The following is a 26350-nucleotide window of genomic DNA, read 5'->3' on the forward strand; positions in this document are numbered from 1 at the left end:
TCCTTCAGCCATCTTTGAACAGACACATGCGCAAAGCCTTCCTGTGTAGGAAACTATCTTAGAGCCCTCCAGCCCAGCCCATCTGTCAGCTGAATAACACTGAGTGGTCTCTGCCAAACCTTCTTAGGATAGAAGAACCACCCAGCTGATCCCTACCCAAACTCCAAACCCACAAAATCAGGAGCTGTAATAAATTGTTCTAAGTCAACAATTTAAAGTTTTGGGATAGTTTACTATGTAACAATAGATGCCTACAATATAATTTTATTAGAAGACAGGTTCTGATCATGGCTTTCACACCCTTAACATCAAATACGGCCTTGGGGATCTTGGCTGAGCTCCAAAAGCCATGGTGTTCGGTTCTCTGTTGGATGACAGGAGCCAGTCCCCAACCAAGGTCCTGTACCTGAGGACACTCCCAACTCTTAGTATCATAAAATTCAACTATCTCCCCAGGAAGGGCCACTTTCTTTTCGCACCCCCAGAACAAAACTTTTTTCCCCTAATGTGCCTCATAAAACAAAATGAGCTTTCCTCTAGGTCAGGGATATCCAGAACTCAAGGACTTCAAGACCAGCTATCTCGTTTCACAAAGAAAAAGGGGAAATTTCTCATGGTTCCATGGCAGGAAAAATGCCACCACCTACAACCAACTTCTCACCCCTATATAACAACATGCCTTATTCAGTGGTGGTGGGTTGAGGCAAAGAGGGAGTGTTTAAATGTTACCGTTAACAAAATAATTATTGGTTACTTATTGTAATGTAGCCAGAGAATGTGGGTTTCATATTTTGTAATTTTTAGAATCTGTTGAGATATTCTTTCTTTTTGAGACAGAGTTTCTCTCGCTGCCCAGGCTGGAGTGCAATGGTGCAATCTCGGCTCACTGCAACCTCTGCCTCCCAGGTTCAAGCGATTCTCCTGCCTCAGTCTCCTGAGTAGCTGGGATTACAGGCATGCATCACCATGCCCGGCTAATTTTTTTGTATTTTTAGTAGAGGCTGGGTTTCTCCATGTTGCACAGGCTGGTCTCGAACTCCCGACCTCAGGTGATCTGCCTGCCTTGCCTCCCAAAGTGCTGGGATTACAGGCGTGAGCCACCACACCTGGCCTGAGATATTCTTACAAGTCCTAAGATATGATCAGTTCTTTACATCTTCCAAATGTTTGTATTAAATATATATATGAATATGTTTTAAAATACCTGTTAATTACATTATTCAATTCTTGTAATAATAAACGCTTGCATAGTATTCACTCTGGGCCAGGTGCCGTTTCAGAAATTTTACATAAATTAACTCTTTCAGAAATTTTACATAAATTAACTCAGAGGTGAGAGCCCTCTGAGGTTGGAGCTGTTATTACTACCGCAATAAAGTTAATCAGTAAAGTTAAGGCAGGGAGAAGCTAAATGGCACTGCTGGTATGTGGCTAGGCAAGGGTTTCCACTCAGGCTATGTTATTTATATTCTAAAGGCCATGTGGCCTATGTAGACTTTATTTCAAGCCACTTATGTTATTTTGAAAGAGTTATAGCACGCCTTATTAATAAACAAAAAGTTTTATTTGCTGACAACCCTAGTTAACTCTCAACGCTTAACATATTTATATTTCTCTCATCTCTGTTACTTCTACTTCCTCCATTTTTGCTTACTTTGTAGAAGTTGTTTGACAATATCACTGACATTTAAGTATTCTTGTATATTTCTTTATATTGGTGATTTCCTTATTTTTTTTTCTCCTTTGCTGCTTTTTATTCTCAAGGTTTAAGAGTCAAAAAATGACCAGGTTGCCTTAATTACAATGGTTTGAATGAGTTAGTTTGGTTTTCCTTTTTAATCTGCGTTCTCTTTATATCCTAGCCTAGTTTCTGGGAGGTGCAAGGCACTGAGTGACTCATTGGGACCTGCTGAGTCATTAGAGAGAGTGCCTGAGGGACAGAGGCCAGACTACAACTTAAGCTATCTGGAATCTTACCTCTGCTGTCTTACTGGCTGTTGACATGGGGCTACATTTTAACTATGGCTTACAGGTAATCATTTCATGTCATGTTCTTTCTATCTTTTCCCCTCTAAAGTGGTAGTAATCATCCTTTATCTGTCCATCTCCCCACCAGGATATTGCAAAGATTATTATTAAAAACAAAATGAAATTATCAATCCCTTCAGGAATATGTTTGCTGTATTAATATAATAAACCGTTCTCATGGTTTCCTCGATTTTTATAGCTGTGCTTATTGTACCCCTTCTCAATGAAGGAGATATGCCAAATTTCTCCCAGAGGCATCTGGCATTGATTTAAAATCGATTCAGTCCCAGCAGGTTCTTATTCTGTCAGGTAAATATTTCCAAGAACTAACATGCTAAGTCTGAGACTGGTTATTCATGATTTAACTCTTAGAGTTGTATTGTTCTTGAGTTTCTTTGGGGTTACCTTTCTTGAACCCTTATGACTTTGTGCATCCCACTCATTTGTGTCAGTGTATGTTCTTCAAGACTGAGGGATACTAGAGATGGGAGGAACAACCTACTTGCTAAGAAAGGACATTCAATGTGTACTTAATAAGATGTTCATAGATAGATTTTCCCAGACTGGTCATCGAGTCCCATTGCTCTTTCTTTCCTTCCACTCCAACATCTGTAGCATGTTTAGTTTTTGTCTTTACGTTTGATGACTCACGGCCACCCAGTCATTGCCACACTTCAGACAGCAAGTCTTTACTTGACCCTGTTCACGTCAGAAGTGGAGAGATTGCAAAGATGGCAAGAGAAAACTCTTCTCCCAGGCCTATCTCCTTTCATTCAGGAATGAAAGTCTTTCTCAACCTTACATCTATCGAATGTCATGGGCTCTCTGGCTCTGCAAGGGTGGCTGGAAAAATGAGTATCTTGCTTTTTCAGCATCTACATTGAGAGGCCGGCAAGGAAAAGCGGATGAAGAACAATTAACCGAAGTGTCTGTCACAACTAACAAATTCTTTTTCTCTTTTGCTCTCTTCTACTCCACAGAAATCATTGCCTATCAACAGTCCCCCCCGACCCCGCCACTCCACTCTTGGCAATGGACTCTGACAAACTCACCATCAGGAAAGTTGATGTTTCCCATCTAGGATGGAAGAATGGGATTCTGAACTTTGTCACTGTTTCTGAAAGGTCATCAGCTCCTGTAATTGCATGGTTGGGACAGATCTATTTAAACTGCTTTGAAGTTTTCCCAGAAAATTCCCACAAAATTGTGCAACCCAAGGAAATGAGGTGGAAAAAATGGCACTGGCTTCAATTTGCTTCTCACCACGACCCTGTGAAGGAGGCAGGTAGCCACTCATATTTGTGATTTAAAAAATGAGGGATCAACAATTAAAGGGGTAACAGTTCTAGGTGCTTGGACTATTTTGTCAAAAACACAGTCAGTATAGGTTCATTGACAGCCGGCATTCATCATCTGAAATTAGATCTCCCTTTTAAATTACTGTTTTTCTCATTTTCCTTGCTTTTACATAGAAGTTTTTTTTTTTTTTCTGTAAATAGTTAGAGAATGGCATGGGATGACATTGCAAATAGGCAATATGCCATACGATCAATTCTATGTATTAATTCCAGAATAGTTTACTCATTAATAGAAATACAGGATGCATTCTGGTATCATTATCGTTGACATTTCTCTGTTTTTATTATATTCAATAAAATATTGTATTCAACAGCTTACCTCAGAAGAGAAGTTTGATGAGGTTTGATTGTCCTTTAGTTTTACCTTTATCACCAAGACAGGACCCGAACCTGTCTTCCTCCTAGTGTGGCAGGGCTGTTGCAATGAAGCATGCAAATAACAAACACATCTTTCTAAAGCTCTCCTTCATCTGAAAATAAAGAAGACAACTTGATATGAATAAAACCGATAGAACTTTGGAAAATTTTGATGTTTCTCAATCTGCACTCTGTAGTTGGGATTGATTTAACTGAGAGTAACAGAAACTTTGACACTGCTTAAACAAATAAGAGGTTTATTTGTCTTGCAAACAGTATGAAGGTATTCATTTCAGGGCCCAGTGCAACTGCTCCAGGGCCAGCTCATTTGACCTTTCAGCTTTTCCATCCTGCATGTGTAACTGCTGAGCATCTGAGAGTTACATTAGCAAGCCAGGAGAAGAAGAAGAAAGATGAAGAAGGGAGGATAAGTGGCTATAGCAGGAAGTGGAACATTTCCAGAACCCCAGTAAATGTATATCTTGCCTAAATTACGTCTCACAACCACCTTTAGCTGCAAGAGAGTCTGGTAACTGTAGTTTTTTCACTGGGCACACTGCCATTCCTGTAAAAATTAAAATTTTCTTAATGAGGATGAAATAGAGACATGATGTTGCCTCAGCAACTAGCAGTGTACACCACACCCATCATCGCCAGGCAAACTGTAGTGTCTATGATTTCATTTGTTAGTCATCACTTTCAACATCTATTAATAGTAAACGTAAGCCAAAATGGTATCAAAAACTGATCTACCATATTATTTTGTTTTTCCAATAAGTAATAGTAGCCTTACTCACCTTTGAGAAGTGTAGTTTATTTTATAGGCACAATTTTACATGTATTTCTATTTTGGGGTGTGGGGGTAAGTAAAGATTTGTGTCTTTGTTTGGGCTGCTGTAACCCACTGCCATACATTGAGTAGCTTATAAACAACAGAAATTTCTTTCTAATGGTTCTGGAGGCTGGGAAGTCCAAGATCAAGGGACCAGCAAATCTGGTGTCCATTGAGGACCCACTTCTTGCTTCATAGATGGCACCTTCTCCAGGGGCCAATGAGCTCTCAGGGGCCTCTTTCATAAGGGTGCTAATCCCATTCATGAAAGCAAAGCCCTCATGACCTGATTACCTCTCAAAGGCCCCATTTCCGAATACCATCACTTTGGGGATTAAGATTTCATCTTCTACATTTTGGAAGGACCTAAACATTCAGTTCATTTGGATAATAAAGTGAGCTTGAAAGGGACAAAATTCACTGGATTGTCAAAGGGGTCTGGTATTCATCTTGGGACTGCTGTTTCCCTGCTACGCTGTTTGAGCACCCTGGCTTTACCCTTTAGAACCAGGGCCCCTCAACCCTGACTAAACCTGGAAACAATTTGAACTCAAGGCTGAAAAACAGCTTCTGAGTCAATGGGTGGCCCATTTTGGGCTGTGCCTGACCAAGCTGTCTGGCTGGGTCTGTAGGAACACTCTTGATGGTATTCAAGTCAACAAGTCAATGGTGCATTTAAACAGAGTTAGAGAAGTGCTCCATGCACTGCCTGGTTACATCTTGACTCCAAGGATCTTATCCTAAGAACTTAAATGAAATAGGCATACCAAACTGGTGGGCTCTTTGTGGACTCAGCCTATTGCAACTATGTTACAAGTTTTAATTTTTGTTTTCCTTTTAGCTTTTTTTTTTTTCTCCAAATCTTTTATTCTTTTTCTCTATTTAGGTTTTGTCTTAGAAACCTTATTAGAAATTTCAAGTTGGAAAGACTTTAAAAAGTCACCTTATCCAGCTCCCTACCTGCAGGAATCCTAGAGCACCACATCCAAGTTTTTCAGATGTGGACACCTAAAGTTGAGACAATCATCTCACAAATCTGCCAGTTTTGAGTAACATATAAGAAAGGTATTTCTTATTATTACACTGATAGCTTCAACTGGAAGATTTCATAATCTCATACCCACAGGGAAACTCTAAAATCTTATTTAACAAAATGACCAAAAAGCTGATACACCGAGTGGCTGTTACATTGCTAGATCATCCCTTTTGCATAAGCTTTGTTGATTCCGAATTACGTGATAGCTTAAGAGTCTCCATTAGAAAATTCGGAGAAGTATGAATGAAGCATAGCAACAATTCTGTGTAAAAGCTGAAGGTTTTGATGGGGTGTGAAAAGAGAAAACTGAACAGTGTCATGTGCCATTCTATCATCTTTAAAATTAAAATGTCGTGTAAGGACATACATCCTTATAAGGATCATTGAACATATTCTTCTTCATTTTCAACAGTGAAACAGGTTGTATCTCTTCCCTTCCTTTTTTCTTTCTAAGGCTTATGAGAGTTTCAAGGAGAAGAGATTAATCAATTTGATTTGGGATAATGAGAGAAGACTTTGTGAGGTAAGGCTTGAATTACCTTTGGAGAATGAATATTGAGTGTCTGGTTGGGTGGGATGGGAAAGATTGAATAAAGACCAATGAATAAATGCAATAATTTTTATTGACTCTGCTTGGGTGGCTAAGTCATGATTACTCAAGCCACTATTATGCAAAGTAAATATGCAGCCCACAGGCAGCCATTACTGTTCATACTTACCCCTTACTTTGGGGAAGGCAAAGCATTTGTTACTATTGACCCTCTGTATCTGCTGGTTTGAATCCACAGAGCTAGAGGCCTTTTCAGGGGCTTGAACATTGGTAGATGTTTGTATCCACAGGTGGTGGAGGAGAGCGGGGAGGGTAGAGGGTGGTCCTAGAACCAATCCCATGCAGATACCCAGCGACACCTGTATATTCACCTTGTGACCTAGACTAGTGTAATTAAATCCTTCTGTCCCTGGATGCTACCATTTCAGACCCATGAAACCAAGTGAGAGATCTGGAAAAACCCTCATATCCATATCTGTGCCTCCTAGGGCTTTCTTGGTGTGGGGAAATCCATTGCTTGTGATTACAAAGGGAACTCTTCCTTTTCAATGTAATTTTTTTTTTTTTTGAGATGGAGTCTCACTCTTTTGCCCGGGTTGGAGTGCAGTGGTGCAGTCTCAGCTCACTGCAACCTCTGCCTCCTGGGTTCAAGTGATTCTCCTGCCTCAGCCTCCTGAGTAGCTGGGATTACAGGTGCATGCCACCATGCCTGGCTAGTTTTTGTATTTTTAGTAGAGATGGGGTTTCACCATGTTGCTCAGGCTGGTCTCGAACTCCTGACCTTGTGATCTACCCACCTCAGCCTCCCAAAGCTGGGATTACAGGCGTGAGCCACCATGCCCTGCTCAATTTAATATTTACCCTGTTTGTAAGCCAAAGTTAACGGAGGAGATTTGACGGCCCACAATTCTCTCTAGGAAAGACAATTGGCCCTATTTATAAACCTTGATCTAGCCAGCTCTGCTTGGCTCTATGTAAGGGAGCCTTTCCCTCCTATGACTCCTCCAAAAGTGGTGGTGAGACTGCCTGCCTGGTATTAAGGAGGGAAGAATATAGGCTGGTACGAAAGCGTTCTAGGAATCTGGCTACAAAACTCAGCTGTGCCCCGAGATGAATGCCCACCCAGATATTCACTATTATTGGTTCTTTGATAGCGTCAGGCCTAGGACACTCCCGGGATCTGTGGATTTGACGTCTGTAATCAAACGTTTTTTTTGGAGACGGAGTCTCGCTCTGTTGCCCAGGATGGAATGCGGTGGCCGGATCTCGGCTCACTCTAAGCTCCGCCTCCCAGGTTCCCGCCATTCTCCTGCCTCAGCCTCCCGAGTACCTGGCACTACAGGCGCCGGCCACCTCCCCGGCTAATTTTTGTATTTTTGGTAGAGACGGGGTTTCACCGTGTTAGCCAGGATGGTCTCCATCTCCTGACCTCGTGATCCGCCCGTCTCGGCCTCCCAAAGTGCCGGGATTACAGGCTTGAGCCACCGTGCCCGGCCTGTAATCGAATCTTAACAAGCAAAAGGTACTTTTCACTCTCAAATCTATTGGTTGTTTCCTGGAGTTTATGACTGATCTTCCTACTAGGACTGAATTATGTCATAAACTCTACTCCATCCAATCTGCCGTTTTCATAAAGGAACACAAAGACCCTATGGAACTGTAAAGTCTGACAGGTGAAGGTCCAGGAAAACTGTCCTGGACAATTCCAACATGAGGGGGAGCCTGGCTAGAGCCGCAAGGGTCGAAGCAGCTGTAAATCCATCAGCAAAACGAGCCATACGAAGGGAAGGAAGACGACAGTCACGTTTTGCTAAAAAGAGGATTCAAAAGGTTAGGTAACCCCAAAACTAGAAACTGAAATACAACAAAAGGTAAAAGAATTAAACAACCATTAAAAAAAAAACCCAATGAATTGTAAAATGAAGCTGAAGATCTGAAAGAAGAAAAGCCACTAGGCCAAAACAGCAGACATGAAAGCTAAATTCAACAGAAATAAAGATTAAACTATTTTCAATCCAGAAAGTTGAAAGCCTAGGAAAAGCAGAAGTAAAATCTGTGAGGCTTAAGAAAAAAGAAAAGCAAAAATTTAGAGGTGGGAGCAAAAAAAATTGGCTATAGCAAACAAAATATTATGGAAGTTCTGACGCAGGCACAGTATTTTCTGTTATTATCTGGCAGCGTAGCAGCAGGTCTGTCATCTTCTGAGAGCGTCCACCTGCTCTCACCCTCGCCCTCCTCACAGGTGGCCTTTCAGGACAAGCACCTACAAGCAATGCAGCTTGGCCTCAACAAACTTCCCTGTTCGTCTGTCTTATTAAATGAATAACCCTAGAGAAGAGGTAGATGAATATGAAACACTCATTTTCTAAAATAGTTCAAAGTTTGTTTACCTGGTGATGGTGTACGTTTGTGAAGTCTGTTCTTTTGCACAATTCTTGATCCCACGATAATCTCATAGTATTTCGTTAGCACCGTCATCAGCAAAGTATAACGTTAACATCAATGCTGTCAATTGATACCAGCTCTGGAAAATGGGGTTAGAGTCCGCACTATTTGTATTCTACTGAATCCAAATTGGGTTTCACTCAAGTGAAAATTTGTGATACATTCTAAACAAGATCAGTCGAAAATTCATCTTTGAATTAGCCTTTTTTTTTTTTTTTTTTTTGAGGAGGAGTCTCCCTCTGTCGCCCGGACTGGAGTGCAGTGGCCGGATCTCAGCTCACTGCAAGCTCCGCCTCCTGGGTTTATGCCATTCTCCTGCCTCAGCCTCCCGAGTAGCTGGGACTACAGGCGCCCGCCACCTCGCCCGGCTAGTTTTTTTTGTATTTTTAGTAGAGACTGGGTTTCACCGTGTTAGCCAGGATGGTCTTGATCTCCTGACCTCGTGATCCACCCGTCTCGGCCTCCCAAAGTGCTGGGATTACAGGCTTGAGCCACCGCGCCCGGCCGCCATGATTTTTTTTTTTTTTTAAAGAATCTGTCTACAAAGTATTCGAACAAAATAAAGTGGGTGTTTAATCCCATGTTTAAGAACTCTGATACAATTAAATACAGTGGATATAAGGAGAACTCTTTCTTATCTATGAAAAAATTTCTAAATGACCCCTATATGAACTTTAATGACCTGGTTCTATTTCAATGAAATATTAATAGTGACATGCTTTTTAATATGTCACAATCCAAACATTGTATCATTTAGCCTAGACTTCTTTCAGTGAGATTGCATTACTGTGTCAGTTTTAATGTAGTCTTTTTGCTTAGTACAAGTTCTCCAAACTTGCTCCAGCCTTCACATGGAAGGCTTTCGGAGATTAGCACCGCCAGCTGACATCCTCCATCTTCCCTTAGGGATAAGATTCTGCTTTCCCATTTTTACTAAAATTTGCTGGTTCTCACCCTCCAGCCCCTGTGCAGTTCCTGGGACACCCAGAAGTTATCTAGTTAACCCCATACTAATTAAAATCAGACACCTCTCAGGGTATTAAGTAGACTACAAGGCAGGTCTTGTGAACGAAATTTTTTATTTACACACTGTATCTAGAAGCAGATACATAAATTCTTATACAATTAATTTCCAAAAATGTGCAAGAAATTACTATAATTTGTTTACAAACCCAAACACGTATTAAAATCAATGGACTTTGGATAATTCATTCTGTTGTGTTCTCAGTACAAATGGTACACACCTGATTTGAAACATACAGAAAAAGTGTAAACTACCGCAATCTGAATTGCAAGTATTAATTTCATGGCACTCCAACAACTATGAAATTTCTTTAACCCAAAATGTATATACTTATTACAAAATTCTATAAGAATTTTTCATAATCTCTGGATGTAGAGTTTGGATCACTTTTCAGAAACAGCAACTACACACTTTGCCATGTTATGACTGATTAATAAAAAGAATGTTTATAAAAAACCTTCTTTACAGGATTAAAAAAGCATTAAAAGAAACCAAATTTGTGATTGCTAGTGTACCAACACTTTTAGAATTTTAAAGTTATTCACGGAACTGGCTATTGTTCCTTATTAGAGTATTCAAGAAAACTGCCTATTGCTGGTAGTGAGTTCATTTTGAAATTAAGACTTCACATTGGATGAAAAGCAATTAAGATTTAAATGAAAATGTATTATTCTGATTCATTCGTAAAGCAGTATCTCCCATATACAATGTGAAATGTACAGTAATTAAAATTGGCATTTCTGAAAGCATTGTTACCAAGATTATTTTAAACCTGTAGCACTAGCAGAGACATTGCATTAATCTATGTTAGATTTTAGTAACTTTTATCCTGTTTCAATAATAACTTTTATCCTGGCTCAAAAATTACAATGTATACTTTGGGTTTTGTTTCCTTTATGCCAATGATTTAGCCTTTTGGAACTTTATTTTCTTCAACAGCAAGATGGTTGCCCCGTGTAGCTGGTTTCCTTAAAAACTATTTTTAGTTCGATGATCATTTCCTGTGACATATTTTAACCTTCTAAATTTTCAGATTATTGCACCAAGTAGAAAGAGTTTTCCTTAGACAGAAAGAGAATTAGATATTTTTCAAGTACTTTCTATAGCCTTCTTATTATTTATAAAAATGCATAATAGTGTTATAGTAAGCCTAAAAATAGCTTCTGGCCTCCATCATATTTTGTGATGAAATATTTAACAGAAAACAACTCTGATTCATCTATTATGGCAAATGGATACAGCTTTCCTGTTTTTTCTTGCCTTGAGCGCAGATTTTTAGAAGCACGTATTTAAAAAGCACTCATAGGCTGTGTCCATGTCATAGATGTCAACTGCCAATAGAATCCTAAAATTTAACCAAATTGTGTCTAGACCAAACTAAATGATGAGTTTTCTCTCTCTCTTTTCCCTGTTTCCACTTTTAACCGGACTGTGTTACTATCATATAAAGCCAATCTTTCACATTGTTGTGCTGCCTACCCCAAATGGTTATCTTTCTACACAAAAGTAGAAAATATCGCAAAAACATCTTTCTGCTTGTAAATTTAACTTTTTGGCAAATAGTTTGACTTTATCATTATACTATCAGAATCTAACAATTTCAAACTAGATTAGAAAAGGGCATATTAAAGTATATATTATGAACATACAAAAGCGCATCAAAATTTGGCTTTCTGAATTAGAACGGTATCAAGACTGTCCTCCACTAAAACACAAAATACAATTTTAAAAACATTTAGATGAAAATCTGAATCATCTTGACACTAAGCGGGTAGATCTTAAACACATGACATGATGAGAAAACGCAGGGAATAGGTTATGTCCACATAAGACGGGTTCAGGGCAGTCCAAAGACCTCTGTGCACCATGATCTCACAAGGAGGACATGTAAATGCTTCTGGAGACACGGAGAAGCCATTTCAACATTTATTATTAATACACAGTGACTCTGTGACAAAACCTGCCATCTAATATAGATGCACAGGGACTTTTAACTCACCCTAGATATACTTTAAGTTGTTTTAAAAATAAATAGTTTTGCAAAAAAATAGTTTAAATGTCTTGCATTAATTTGATAACAAGCTTACAACTCTGTAATAGTTCTTAATCCAAATAGCTTATAATGAACACTTAAATTATATTATTACAGTATACTCCATATTCCATCTTATTAGGAGAAAACATATGAGAAAATGAAAGAGTCTTTGTAACAAGGTACAATCAACATCCCACCAAAATTAAGTACCTTTTCCCCTTTAAGTCAAAATACCGTAAGACCATAATATTACGGCATTGTGCCTTTTCTTGGTAATATCTCAGTTCTGACCCTAAAAAACAAAGAGAAAAAAGTGAGGATTCAGATATGTTTCAATGACAAAGCCAGTAAGTTTGACCTAAACCTTTACCCTCATGTTTAAAGTGGGTAAGAGACTCTTCCCATCTCTTCCTTTAAGTGACAAAGGAAGAACCATCCCAAATTACAAGTTTCATCTGAAATAGAAACCTTTTCCTTTAAAGGTGTGTAGCTGAAAATTTTCTAGACAGGGCAATCCCAAAATACTACATCCATTGCAGAACTGTGAAATGAATAAACACTCTGCATTTCAAAACAACTAAAAATCATTGAATATAACATCCCTCCCCAACAACCGACTCAAGGAGATAAATTAGCAATGGCAAATTACTTAAGACTTAGCTAAAATTTAAAAACCTATTTTTAAATGGCAGTATACATGATAGACAATATGACTTCCACATTATCTAATATGGTCTAAAATTTTTCTCACATTGTGAGAAAAATTGCTCCACAATTTCCACAATTTTTAAACTGAAGTCATCAAGGGTTCTCTTTATAGTGGGGGTAAGGATTGGTCAAATCCAGCACACTTTTATACTAACTACATAGAAGAAAAATATAAGTCCAACTTTAAAACAATGTTTTCTTTCTATTCAAATCAATTTAAAACTTTTTATAAACACTAATGTTGCAAGAGAATCCAGTTCATTTATGAAAATTAGTTGACAATCAAGTTCACCCAAGAAAATGCTGACTAAGCTAAAGAAATCACAGATAAAACATTTTACCAAAAGTATAGGTAACACACAAAAAAATGCTATCACAGGAAGCTATGATCATCTAATATTTCTTTAATAATAATTCTAGTTCCATAGGTTTTCATGTTATGCGCCAATTTGTATCTGAGTTCAATTACAGAAAAGGCAACAATTTCTAAATTGGTGGTATACATTTCTTTACAATTTTTTAATGTAAGGCCATTTATTAAAATAGACAAACTATAAGATGAAAATGAAGGCGACAGAAAAATTCAACTTTTCACAACCAAAAGAATTAGCACAACCTTAGAAATAATTTAGAAAAAAGTGTTGTTAAAAGATAAGTTGCAGATCTCCGTTCCGTTACCCAAGATTATGTCAATTCGCGATTCTAAATAAATCTTTTTAAAGAGATTAAAAACTCATCTTCAGTGTATAGTAAATTCTGTGTTTTATCACACAGGTATGTTTATTCAACACTATCTTTTGAAAATGGGCCATTTAAAAAGACATAGCAATTTCCATTCTGTAAGTTTCATTCAGTTTTACTTAGGGTTGAATACACATGAAATGTGCTTTTAATGCATAAAAATCACAGTGGATAGCAGCAAAGGACTGGGGGGAGGGGCATTAGGAGAATTTGATAATTCACATTGTGATTATTCTGCACATTGATGAAAGATAATTCACACCTCTAAAACCTCAAGACTTCCCTTTTTAAAGAACCAAAATAAACCCAAGACACCTTGCTGACACTTCCCCACCCCTAAACAAACTGATGACTCTTTTACACATAAAACTGAAATAGTTATGGCAGCAAAATATTTTGATGGCAATGAAAGTCTGTAAACTGTATTTCAATCTTTTGTTCTTATTCCCAAAGTGCAAGATGCAGGGTTCTCAACCTTTCAGTAGTGCTTCTCCTGTAAGTAATCCTTCATTTTGTTTGGCAAAGGCAGTTTCTGAATTAAGTCTATTCTGGTATACTGACGTATAACAAAACGACACAGGTACTGCAGCGAGCGCACCTGCATGAACCGGGACACTGGGTTGGTCAGTCTGACGGGGTAAGTTGCAGATCCAGGCAGCCGAGACCTTGAATAACAAAAAGCTCCATTTTCAGAGTCCCTGATTGAATGCTCAATTAGATCAACTATGGACGTATGTCCTTCCACATCGGGCTGTTCATAAAAGCTAAACCTACCGTTTGAGTGCTCAATTCTAGTGTGAAGTGTTTTACCATGGGAGCGAAAGCTCAAGCTTAAAAGATAACGGTCGTCAGAACTGTCCCGAACAAGAAAAGAACCGTCTGGCACGTTTGCTAGCTTCCCTTCTGCCTCCCAACGTGTGATTGGTCCCCAGTACCATCCTTGTTTTGCAAGTTTTTTCAGCTCCTCTGTAAGGCTTGTCACGACCATGGGACCACTACTTTGCACTGAGTCATAAACTCTTGCAACCCCAGGAGCAGAGTTCGGATCAAAATTCAAATGACAGCGCATACTTTCAGCCACGTGGGCTTCTGTGCCAGTGAGTCCACTGAAGTTCCTTTGGATTTGATTATTCTGCATTGGAGGTAGCAATGGTGAGAGTGGAGGGACATCATCGTGACCCGCTCTCGGGCTCTGCAACATGACTCCCGTGGTGCCAATCAACAAGCCATTCACGGACTGATCCACGAAGATCTCTGGGGCGACAACCAGGTCCTGGTCTACCTGACTCTCATCTTCGGGGAAAGAGCGCCCTCCCACCGGAGGAGGCAGCGCAGAGACTTCCATGGGAGAAGAGCTCTCGAGACAATAGCTCCGTGATCCTTCCAAAGGATACATCCCCTCATCTAAAGGCACAGTATACTGAATGTAGTCCTGAGGCATAAGTCCAATAACGACAGGCACATGTTCATCCAGGTGGAGATGCAGGTCTCCGTTATGAGAGGCCGAGCTCTTCAGTGGATTGGCTTGCTCTTGGCACGCGGTCTCGTTCTGGAGGTCGTGGAAATCCTTCCGGACGCCATTCAGGGCTGGGCTCGGGCTGGAAGAGTGAACCAAGGCCTTGACTCTCACCTCCATCTTGATGCAGGTCTCCTCGGAGTTCGTGGGCCGCAGAGGCCACGGCGTGGGACTGTAGTGATGGCTGCGGAGCGAGGTGGACCTTATCGGCCTCTGAGCTCTCACGTCTTTAAAGACTATGGGTGCTGAGGAGGAGGAGAAGGTGTCCTCATCGGCAGAGCTCCCAGAGGGTGTGCCCGCCTTGCCTTTTGGCTTCTGTTTTGCAGAAAGCCGCCTTTTTAGCGTACCCATCAGGCTCTCGCTTTTCGATCTGTTTTTTCCACCTTTTTCTTCTTCACCGTTGATATCGCAGCTGGCCATATCTTTACCATAGCAGCTACCAAACAAGGAATCATCTTTTCCAAAGTCACTGGCTAGCGATGGTTGTTGTACTACCATGAAATCAGTTTCTTCTTTACTTTTATTCAAGTTAAAAGATTTCCGTAAGGTTTTAAGACTAATTTTCTTCATTATGACTAGTTACCTAATCCAAGGGATCAAAATTTCTATCTGGAATATTATCCCCAAACATCTGGAGAGGCTGCAAGGCTGCATCTATGTATTTTTCCTGCTTCATTTAAGCTTTGGAGCCATTTTCTAAAAAATAAAAAGAAGAGTCATATTAAAAAATACTTCCACAAAAGTTTTATTTTAGTCAGTTTTAATCCTTTAGCTTCTGACCAACAATACCCCAGTCTTTCTTTCTTTTTTTTTTTTTTTGAGACGGAGTCTTGCTCTGTCGCCCGGGCTGGAGTGCAGTGGCCGGATCTCAGCTCACTGCAAGCTCCGCCTCCCTGTTCACGCCATTCTCCTGCCTCAGCCTCCCGAGTAGCTGGGACCACAGGCGCCCGCCACCGCGCCCGGCTGATTTTTTGTATTTTTAGTAGAGACGGGGGTTTCACCGTGTTAGCCAGGATGGTCTCGATCTCCTGACCTTGTGATCCGTCCGCCTCGGCCTCCCAAAGTGCTGGGATTACAGGCATGAGCCACCGTGCCCAGCCCAGTCTTTTCTTAATGTCAACTCTGTTAGGACTGGGATTTCTATTGCACCCAGCAGAGATCACTGCCTACTACACATGAGCATTTGGCAAATATTTCATGATGTTTATAAAGAACAAGCCTGTATCTACCTTTATTTCATTTGGCACCTTGCTTTTTGGTATAATCTCCAACGTGTGGGCCAGTGTTCACATCCTTCCTAGCTGGACTCTAGCTAGACCGGCGCACTCCTTCAGCACTGACCCCAACTGCTCCTCTGCTGCCCACCCATGTCCCAGGAGGACAGTAAAGGCGCTCCATAGAACTGCAGTAACAAGCCTAGTCAACTCAACAACTTATGCATACTTTAAATATTTAAGCATGTGTCAAAATAAACAAAAAGAATTTCATTATCTAGAGATGTTCCTCTATACTCGAGAGTTCCTTCAGAACAAGAATCATTCACCTTCAAGTTCCCAATGCACAGAGAAGGAAGAAGCCCAATGCATGTGGGCTGAAAAGCTTCATCTCTTAAGTACGTCCATAAAAACCCATGTGTCTAGTTTTGATCTATTTGGAAGATTATGAAAATGTATATAAAGTTTCAAGGGAAAAAGCTTTACAATAATTTCCAGAATTATTCTTTCTCACTCTTCTTTTTTTGCAATTTCCCATGGCAAATTTTTACTTCCATATCCAGAAATATATTTTCTAAACTTTTTTTGTACATTGTTCTACACTGAAATGACAAGATTTCCATTCTGTAAAGACTTTCTGAAAGTCATTTCACAAGAAAAAATCTTGGTCTCCATAAAGCACGTTAAGTGATCCTAACACTACTTTGCAAAGGCCTTGTGTTTAAATTGTGTGGAATGTTTTCTTTCCTCCAAGGCCATGTTCTGTCTTTTCTGCAACCATCAGAGTATGCCTTGACAAGGTGACTCGCTTGACTTGAGCGAAATGCTAATAAAGCCCAGAACAAGATTCTAGCCTCCCAAACCAGCAGTTTTGCACCACTCAGTTTCCTGGCACAAGACTAGGGCTCTAGCTTTGATCCCATTCATGAATTCACTCTGCATTTACTAAGCCCCTACTTGGCCTCCGCTGAGTCAGCTTGGCTTAGCCCCGTGTGGCAATACACAGATTAATAAATAACTGATGGTCGCCTAATCCAGTAGGAGAGACAGATGTATGAACAGATAAATTGCAGTATCAACTCTTCTGTAATATAATGGTACACAAGGTGGGAACTGACAGGAGAGAGAGAATCTGACAATTGTCTCCTTTTAGTTACAGGTAGGATTTGGGTGGTGTGCAGATGGAATCATCCTTACTAAAAACCATTCAGATCAGACAACCTATCAGGGGGTCAGTAATACCAGTTGTAAAAAATAAAAAACTTAAAATATTTGAAGCACCAGTTACTTTTGAATAGTAAATGAAGTTGTATATTAGGTGAATTCAGTGTCTTAGTAGCATGTCTTCTACCCAAGCATAATGAAATATTATAACTGCCAGAATCAGTAACTGATTAACCCTACTAAATGTGAGATTCCAATAGTTCTGCTTCCCACTATCAAGCCCACACCCCAAAACACAAGAGACTAGACTAGCAACCGCGGTAAAAGTACCTGGCAATTACCTACTTGAAAATTATTCCTTTTTCAACTACCAATCCATATTTATAAGCTATTAATCAATACTAATATTAAAGAAACAAAATGCAATCCTAGACATTACAAACTATAAAAGTTCTATTAGGCCATATGGTCTTTTATCTCTTCCCTTCACATTCTAGGCGAAGATTACTCTAAAATTTTTAAGAGTATCTGTTTTTCTGTTTGCACATCCAAAAATACATGCCATCTTTTTATAGGATTACCATCTGTCTCATGCCTAAGTAAATGTTCTGAATTAGTTTTACTGCTTTTCTAATTGTAAAATTTTAAGTTTACACATATACTTGAAAATGTATATAAAGTTTCAAGGGAAAAAGCTTTACACATTTAAATACTTTATCCATATGGGTAAAGGATAACTTCTTCAAATAATTTCAACCTCTTCTTAAAGAAATGACTTGAGGTAGTCATGTCTGTCAGTCATCATAACACATAATGAAAAAATTAAAAAGATCAAACAACTACTTAACCTTCAATACACAAAACAGCTTTATTATCCCCATTTTATAAAATGAGGAAACTGGTTATCAGAGAGATTGGAATTTGCCCAACAAAGTTAAACAATTTGCTACTAGAAACAGCAGATCCAGAATCTGAACCTGGCTATTTATTTGCAAAGCTCACATTCTTTCTCTACACCAAACTGTCCTACCTGTCATGCTACTGCTTCCATCAGTAGTTCTCAAACATTCTGGTCTCAGAACCCCTTTATTCTCTTACAAATTATTGGAAGACAAGAAGCAGCATTGTTTATGTGGGTTGTGTCTATTGAAATGTATCCTACTAGAAAATAAAACTGAGAGACCAGGCATGGTGGCTCACGTCTGTAATCCCACTCTGGGAGGCCAAGGCGGATCACCTGAGGTCAGGAGTTCGAGACCAGCCTGGCCAACATGGTGCACTCCATCTCTACTAAAAATACAAAAAAAGAAAAAACTAAATTAGCCAGGCATGGTGGCGTGTGCCTGTAATTCCAGCTACTCAGGAGGCTGAGGCAGGAGAATTGCTTGAAACTGGTAGGCAGAGGTTGCAGTGAGCTGACATTGCGCCAGTACACTCCAGCCTGGGCAACAAGAGTGAAAACTGTCTCAAAAAAGAAAAGAAAACCCTGAGAAAATTTGTTATTTATTTATCGAAGACACAGAATCAGAGTCTTGCTGTGTTGACCAGGCTAGAGTGCAGTGGTATGATCTCGGCTCACTGCAGCCTCAACCTCCTGGGTTCAAGAGATCCTCCCACCTCAGCCTTCTGAGAAGTTGGTACTATAGGCACGCACCACCATGCCTGGCTAATCTTGTCTACTTTTTGAAGAGATGAGGTCTAATTTTGTCTACTTTTTGTAGAGATGAGGTCTGTGTTGCCTGGGCTGGTCTTGAACTCCTGGCCTCAAGCAATCCTCCTACCTCTGCTTCCCAAAGTGCTGGGATTACAGTGTGAGCCACTGTGCCCAGCCTAATTTTATATGTATTTTAAAATGACAATATACTCTTTACTTGTTAACATAAATAACATTTTCATGAATGATAATAAAAATCAGTGAAAGTGGCACCACATGACATTACTGTAAATCTCTTCTGCCTGACTTAAAGGAAGACAGCCAGACTCTCATGTCTGTTTCTGCCCTGAATCTGTCACACAACAGTAGCCCTCTCTTATCTGCAGGGGGATACATCCCAAGGTCCCCTGCGGCTTCCTGAAACCACAGACAGTACAGAACCCTATATAAAGTATACTTTGCTTTTTTCCTATACACACATACCTATGATAAAGTTTAATTTTTAAGTTAGGTACAGTAAGAGATTAACAACTATAGGTAATAATAAAATTGAACAATTATAGCAACATACTGTCTTAAGAGCTATGAGAATGTGGACTCTATCACAAAATATCTTACTGTAGTGCACTTAGCTGTCTTCAGATGACTATCGACCATGGCTAATTAAACTGTGTACAGGGGACTACCTGTAAGAAGAAAATTCAGCCTCCTCCAGATACATAGTTGGAAAAAGGAAAAATATATTTTATTTAATAACCTTTTCATATAACTATGGATATCTTTCTTTGATACTATATCAAAGCTCAATGAATGACAGTTTCTTAATGTTAAATTGCCCTGTAAAATCTGAAACCATAACATGAAATATTTTACTCTATAACATTCAAACCCATTGGTCGTGCCTATAATGCCAGCACTCTGGGAGGGTAACTTGAGGTCAGGAGGTCGAGACCAGCCTGACCAACATGGTGAAACCCCGTCTCTACTAAAAATACAAAAATTAGCCAGGTGTTATGGCTCACGCCTGTAATCCCAGCTACTCGGGAGGCTGAAGAAGAATCACTTGAGCCCAGGAAGCAGAGGCTGCAGTGAGCCGAGATCACACCACTGCACTCCAGCCTGGGCAACAGAGCGTGACTCCATCTCAAAAAAAAAAAGAAACTTTGAATTTTATCACTGGCAACAATACTGTCATTTGTTTTTATTGAAGTGACAGACTCATGTTGATCATTTATGGGAAAATATTTTAATCATGTGTGTCTGTCCATTGTTGTTTTTAGTAAAAGTGGTTATTTCACAAAAAAAGGAGCTAGTTAGCTAATGTAGCCAGCAATTCAAACAACAAGCGCTTCCCCTGACACTCTTCCTTCCTCAGCATGTACTGGAAAGTGTCTTTGAAATATTCACATTTCATAAAAAGGATTTTAGAAAGATGTATGCTCAGGGTAAAGATTTCATAAAATTAATAGTTTTTATAGCTTCATCAATGGCATCCATAAGTATAACCATTTATTTTTTTTAACTAATGTGCTTGGTTCTTACTAAAGTAAAAAACATATGACTATTATTACATTTACTATTACAGTTTGGTGCCACTGCCTTGACTCATGGTGAGGCATCATCAGTTTTATCCATCATTGCTTTCTGTCCCATCAGTGAAAAAGGCAAATGATGTTTCAGCATTATGATGAAAGAGTATCCACAGACCAGAGCCACAGGCTTAAATTATCTGTGAAGGCAATTTAAAAGAGTAAAGACTTTAACATAAAGCAAAGAATCCACATAAAAAGTTAATAGCGTTGTAAATATCTCTCTACACCCTAAGTTGCATTGTCAATTTCTGAACCTGCATGGTTCATGTACTTTCATCTCAGTTTCTTAGATTCTACTCTACTGCTCCTGAACCTGTGGGAACCCTACCTGCCATTCCCTTAGGAAAAAAAGGAAAAGTAAGAGATACCAAAGTCTTCCCAGAAAGGGAGAACAGAAAAAGGAAGAATGGAACAGACCATATAATAAAAAAGAATTACAATACAAATATAACATGAAATACAAGATGTAGGCTCCAAAATGTTTGTTATACCAATACATATAAATGGAGTAAATCCAAGTATTAGACTTTTTTTTTCCTTTTTCTTTTTTTTTTTTTTTGTGAGATGGAATCTTACTCTTGTCGCCCAGGCTGGAGTGCAATGGCACGAAATAGCACGATCTCGGCTCATTGCAACCTCCGTCTCTTGGTTTCAAGTGATTCTCCTGCCTCAGCCTCATGAGTAGCTGGGATGATAGGCGCCCACCACCACACCCGGCTAATTATTGTATTTTTAGTAGAGACAGGGTTTCACCACGTTGGCCAGGCTGGCCCCAAACTCCTGACCTCATGATCCACCCGCCTCAGCCTCCCGAAGTGCTGGGATTATAGGCGTGAGCCACCGCGCCCAGCCTAGAAGAAAAACATTTTAAGATCTGACTCAAAAAAAACAACAACAATCATATGTTATATATGGAAAGGACACACTAAAACAAATTATCTCAGAAAGTTTCAAAATATCATAAAATGTCTCCAGTATTTCCACTCTTTCCAACTATTCTCTTCTTCACTGTGCCTGGGATTTTCTTATGCTACCAGCTAGTTGTACTAAATGTGTTCTACTTGAGATCAGGAATGTTTTCAGTAGCGGTCACTGCTATATCTCCAATACCAAAGACAGATCCTGGGCATGGCCGATACTCAGATGCAAACTTTTTTTTTGTATTTAAATTCATTATGCAATTTAAACATATGAACAAATAAGTATATTTTTGAAAATTATTTATATAAAAATAGTGCTAATTGATTTAGAAATAATAAATGCAAGTGGCTAAAAATGTTTTATGCAGAATCAGGTACAGGCAAAAAGACTAGGGAAACATTCCTTTAAAAAAAAAAAAAAACTATGTCTATAATAAATAATAGGCCAGGTACAGTAGCTCACACCTGTTATCCCAGCACTTTGGGGTGCTGAGGCAGGTGGATCACTTTGAGGTCAGGCATTCGAGGGCCAGTCTGGCCAACATGGTGAAACTCCGTCTCTACCAAAAATTACAAAACTTAGCGGGTCGTGATGGTGTGTGCTTGCAGTCGCAGCTACTCGGGAGGCTGAGGTGGGAGGATTGCTTGAACCCAGAGGCAGAGGTTGCAGTGAGCCAAGATCACACCATGCACACTCACACACCAACCTGGGCAACAGAGTAGGGTCTTGTCTCAAAAAACAAACAAACAAACAAACAAAAGAATGTGGTAAAAAGGGAACACTCCTACACTGTTAGTGGGAATTAGTGGGAATGTAAACTAGAACCACTATGGAAAACTGTGTGGAAATTCCGTAAAGAACTAAATGTGATCTCCTATTTGATCCAGCAATCCCACTGCTAGGTATCTACCCAGGGGGGAAGAAAAAAAAAGATATGAAAAAGATACTTGCACACACATAGCAGCACAACTCACAATTGCAAAAATATGGAACCAACCCAACGACCATCAACCAATGAGTGGATACAGAAAATGTGGGGTTGCGTGTGTGTGTGTGTGTGTGTGTGTGTGTGTGTAATACTACTCAGCTATAAAAAGGAATGAAAGAATGGCATTCACAGCGACCCGGATGGAACTGGAGAGCATTATTCTAAGTGAAGTAACTAACTCTGGGATGGAAAATCAAACGTTGTATGTTCTCACTTACAAGTGCGAGCTAAGTTATGAGGATGCAAAGGCATAAGAATGATACCATGGACTTTGCAGACTCAGAGGAAAGGGTGGGAGGGAGGTGAAGGATAAAAGACTACACATTAGGTACAATGTACACTACTCAGGTGATGGGTGTACCCAAATCTCAGAAATCACCACTAAAGAACTTATCCATGTAACCAAAAAACACCACCTGTTCCCCCAAAACTTATTGAAACAAAAAATACATTATAAAAAATAAATTCCATTATGCTACCTTGAAAAAAATAACTGGGCCTTTGTACAAAAATTGTTTTGCAAAGGCAATTAAACTTCTAATTCTAATACTTAAAAGAAGTACTAAACTAGAAATCCTAGACACATTACATAACGATATAGATTGTATTATTTAGGCTGATACAGAGTTCAGTCAATAGATGTTTAAAGAAAACACACTGGTCCTACATTTAGAAATTAATGAAAGAGTGTATTTACTTGTTTTAATTTAAAATAAAATGTTTAAAGTACACGAGTTCCTAGTTTAGTGAAGTTTTTCAATTAACTGACATACACCAATTCTGAAAAATTTTGAAAAAGAAAAATAGTCCTCTTACAGAAAAGAATGGAAAAAGGCACAGGCTAGCAACGGGGAAGCTAGAGTACTAGAGTAACAAGATGGCACTGCATTCAAGAAAAACTGGTCAAACAGAATGAAAAGGGGCACATTATGAAAAGCATAAGCCATAATACAATGAAGAAAAAATCTGCCAAAAATTTTTGAACGTAAAATGGAACAGCATTAAAATGTCTCTTTCAGCCCAGGAAAATGAAGTAAACAAAAATGAATATAGCAAATTTAAATTACAAAATTAATTTATCTTTTAGACATATGGGATTCTATACCCTAAAAAATGAGAACACATCTCCTTTTCAAGAACTTAGGCAACAGTTACTAAAGGCTCCAATTAAAGCCTTCATAAATTTTAAAAGTCCGAGAGATCTCCTTAATTAACCACAAGGCAATAATAAAAGTAAATAGGACAAGCAAAAAAAAAAAAAAAAAAAAAAAGAAGTAAATTAAATTAAAATCAAACATCTTTAAATAACTCAAGTCAGAGACAAAACCTCAAAGTGAACAAAAATGGTATATGAACATAATGAAAACACCACATATCAGCCGGGCAAGGTGGCTCATGCCTGTAATTCCAACACTTTGGGAGGTTGAGGCAGGCGGATCACTTGAGGTTAGGAGTTCAAGACCAGCCTGGCCAACATGCTGAAACCCTGTCTCTACTAAAAATACAAAAATTAGCTGGGCGTGGTGGCAGGTGCCTGTAATCCAAGCTACTCAAGAGGCTGAGGCAAGAGAATCGCTTAAACCCAGAAGACGGAGGTTGCAGTGCCTGGGCAACAAGAGCGAAACTCCATCTCAAAAAGAAAAAAAAAAAAAAAGCTACATATCAAAATCTATGTGATTCTGCAAGACCCTAAAACCGGGTCCACAGAAAATTCAAAGATTTAAACATTTACAAAACTACATGGTAAGGAATTAAGAGAAACAAATTATGCATTCAATTCAAGAAGTCAGTAATTATAAACCCCCAGCCAGCAAAAGAAAAATCAGAAAAAATAACGATAAAAGCACGAATTAATGAATTAGAAAATAAAAAGTAACAGCATTAAACATTACAAGATTTGATTATTTCATTATACAAGAGAAAACTCAATTGGTAAACAACTAGCTGGCATAACCAAGAAAGGGAAATGTGCTTATACAACATTAGAAATACAGCAATAACCACACATTCGTGAGGAATCAAAATGTGCAAAACTACTTTGAAAATTCTATGAAAATTAATTTGAAACTCAGATGAAAAGGGTAATTTTATAGCAAAATATATATCATCCAACTTTGCCGCAGAAGACATAGGAATCCAAAAGAAGCTAACAATTGTCAAAGAAACTGAGAAAGTGATCAAGGAGCCACCATGGCTCTTTTTCCTTCAGGAGAAGAAAGGGAAGGACAATAAGACAGGTCCAAAATTCACAACACCACTTCAGAGCACAGAGAAAACACAAAGCTCCCAAATTTATTTTTGAGGTCAAAAGCATACTGATACCAAAATTTGACAAAGATGACCAAAAAAAAAAAAAAAAAAAAAAAATCAAACTGATCTCACTTAGGAACATTGAAGTACAAACCTTAAATACCAGCAAACGTTGGAAGTGGTAGGGGAAAAGCAATTCAACTAGATAAGGTATATCCAGGGATTGCTACCGTGGCTCTAATATGGAAGTTGATTAATATATACTACTTTAGATAAAAGGAGTAAAATAATATGATCATAGCTACGAGTCACAAAAAGGATCTGAAAAAATATTAAACATCAATTCCTGACACCCCAAACCCATTGCAAAACAGAAACAGATGGACATTTAATGTTATATATATATACACACATATATATATACACACACACACACAAAACATCAGAGCTGTAATGAAGAAATGCTGAAAGCCAGCAACAAGGATATCAATTATCAATATTATTAATTAGCATTATTTCCAACATATTAGCCAATGAATTAGACAAGAAATAAAAATAAATATTGGAAAGGAGAAGACAAAATCATCCTTATGAAATGATTAAACACCTGAAAATTCCATAGATGCAGCTGAACAACAGGGGTATGTTAGGTGATTTTGTCATTGTGCACACATAGCGTGGATTTACACAAATTGTGATTGTATAGCTTACCTAGGCTTTATGGTATAGCCTATTGCTTCTAGGCCACAAACCTGTAAAGCACGTTAGTTCTAAATATTGTAGGCAATGTAACACAATGGTAAGTATTTGTGTATCTAAACATATCTCAAGAAAGAAAAGGTAGAGTAAAAATATGGTATTATAATCCTATAGGACCATATTACACACTCAATTCATCATAGACTAAACTGTCATTTTGCAGGGCATGACTGTATTGGGGAAAACAGTCAAGTGACCAATTACAAAATTCATATGTAAAAATCAGTAGTAATTCTATGACTTTTTTATTTTTAGTTTTGAGATGGGGTCTCGCTCTGTCGCCCAGGCTGGAGTGCAGTGGCGTCATCTCGGCCCACTGCAACCTCTGCCTCCTGGGTCCAAGCGATTCTCCTGCCTCAGCCTCCCGAGTAGCTGGGATTACAGGTGTGTGCCACCACACCCGGCTAATTTTTGTAGATTCTATAATTTTAAGAAGCAGATGAGAAAACATAATAAAAGACTAGATCCTATTTATAACAGCTTCAAAAAAATTGAATAGGAAATGTAAAACTACATGAAACACTTTAAAACTCCTTAGAGAATCATAATAGATCAAATACACATAGACACATCCATAATAGATCAAATACACATAGACACATCTTGTTCTTAGGTAAAACAATTCAATCCTGTCAAAATATTGACTCGAGATCCCAAGAAAACACCAATAATGCTTCTTCAAGAAAGTCAACAAAATGACAGTGAAGTTAACTTTGTTATGCAAACAACAAAAAGAGAACAATTCTAAAAGACTAATTGAAGGAGGATGAGCTACATGACATATTAAAACATGTGACAACAGCTTAACACTGGAGAAGGGGAAAGACAGAATAGAAAGTCAAGAAATAGACCAAGAGACCTATGGGAAGAGTGTGTCATTAAGAAGACATCTTAAGACCACCAGGGAAAGGTGAACTACCAATGAACGATGATGAGCAGGTGGGAGAAACTTTTGGGACTAGTGGGTCTAGCAGGGCTCTTACTTAATTTCCTATCTCAAAATGAATTCCAGAAAGATCAAATATATAAATATTTATATTTTTAAAATAAAAAAGTTGGAGAAAAAATTTCTTAAACGCCTTGCACTGCAGAAGGCCTTCTAATATATAACATAAAACCTTGAATCCATAAAAGATGAATAAAGCTGACAGTGCAAAATGTATAAATTTCTTGATAAC

General features: G+C 38.7%; 1 protein-coding gene across 2 annotated transcripts in view; it reads right to left on the minus strand.

The window, feature by feature from the left end:
• Nucleotides 1-9666: 9666 nt before the first annotated feature.
• The window catches only part of SOCS6 (suppressor of cytokine signaling 6), a 43260-nt gene continuing 26576 nt past the window's right edge, over nucleotides 9667-26350 (minus strand). For both annotated transcript variants that reach the window (XM_023224173.2, XM_023224174.2), the window contains one exon: nucleotides 9667-15326. In XM_023224173.2, the coding sequence (XP_023079941.1) occupies nucleotides 13593-15200 (1608 nt within the window). In that variant the 5' untranslated portion in view covers nucleotides 15201-15326 and the 3' untranslated portion in view covers nucleotides 9667-13592. The remainder of the gene's footprint in view (nucleotides 15327-26350) is intronic.

The sequence above is a fragment of the Piliocolobus tephrosceles genome, chromosome 18 (assembly GCF_002776525.5).
Source record: "Piliocolobus tephrosceles isolate RC106 chromosome 18, ASM277652v3, whole genome shotgun sequence".
Lineage (NCBI taxonomy): Eukaryota > Metazoa > Chordata > Mammalia > Primates > Cercopithecidae > Piliocolobus > Piliocolobus tephrosceles.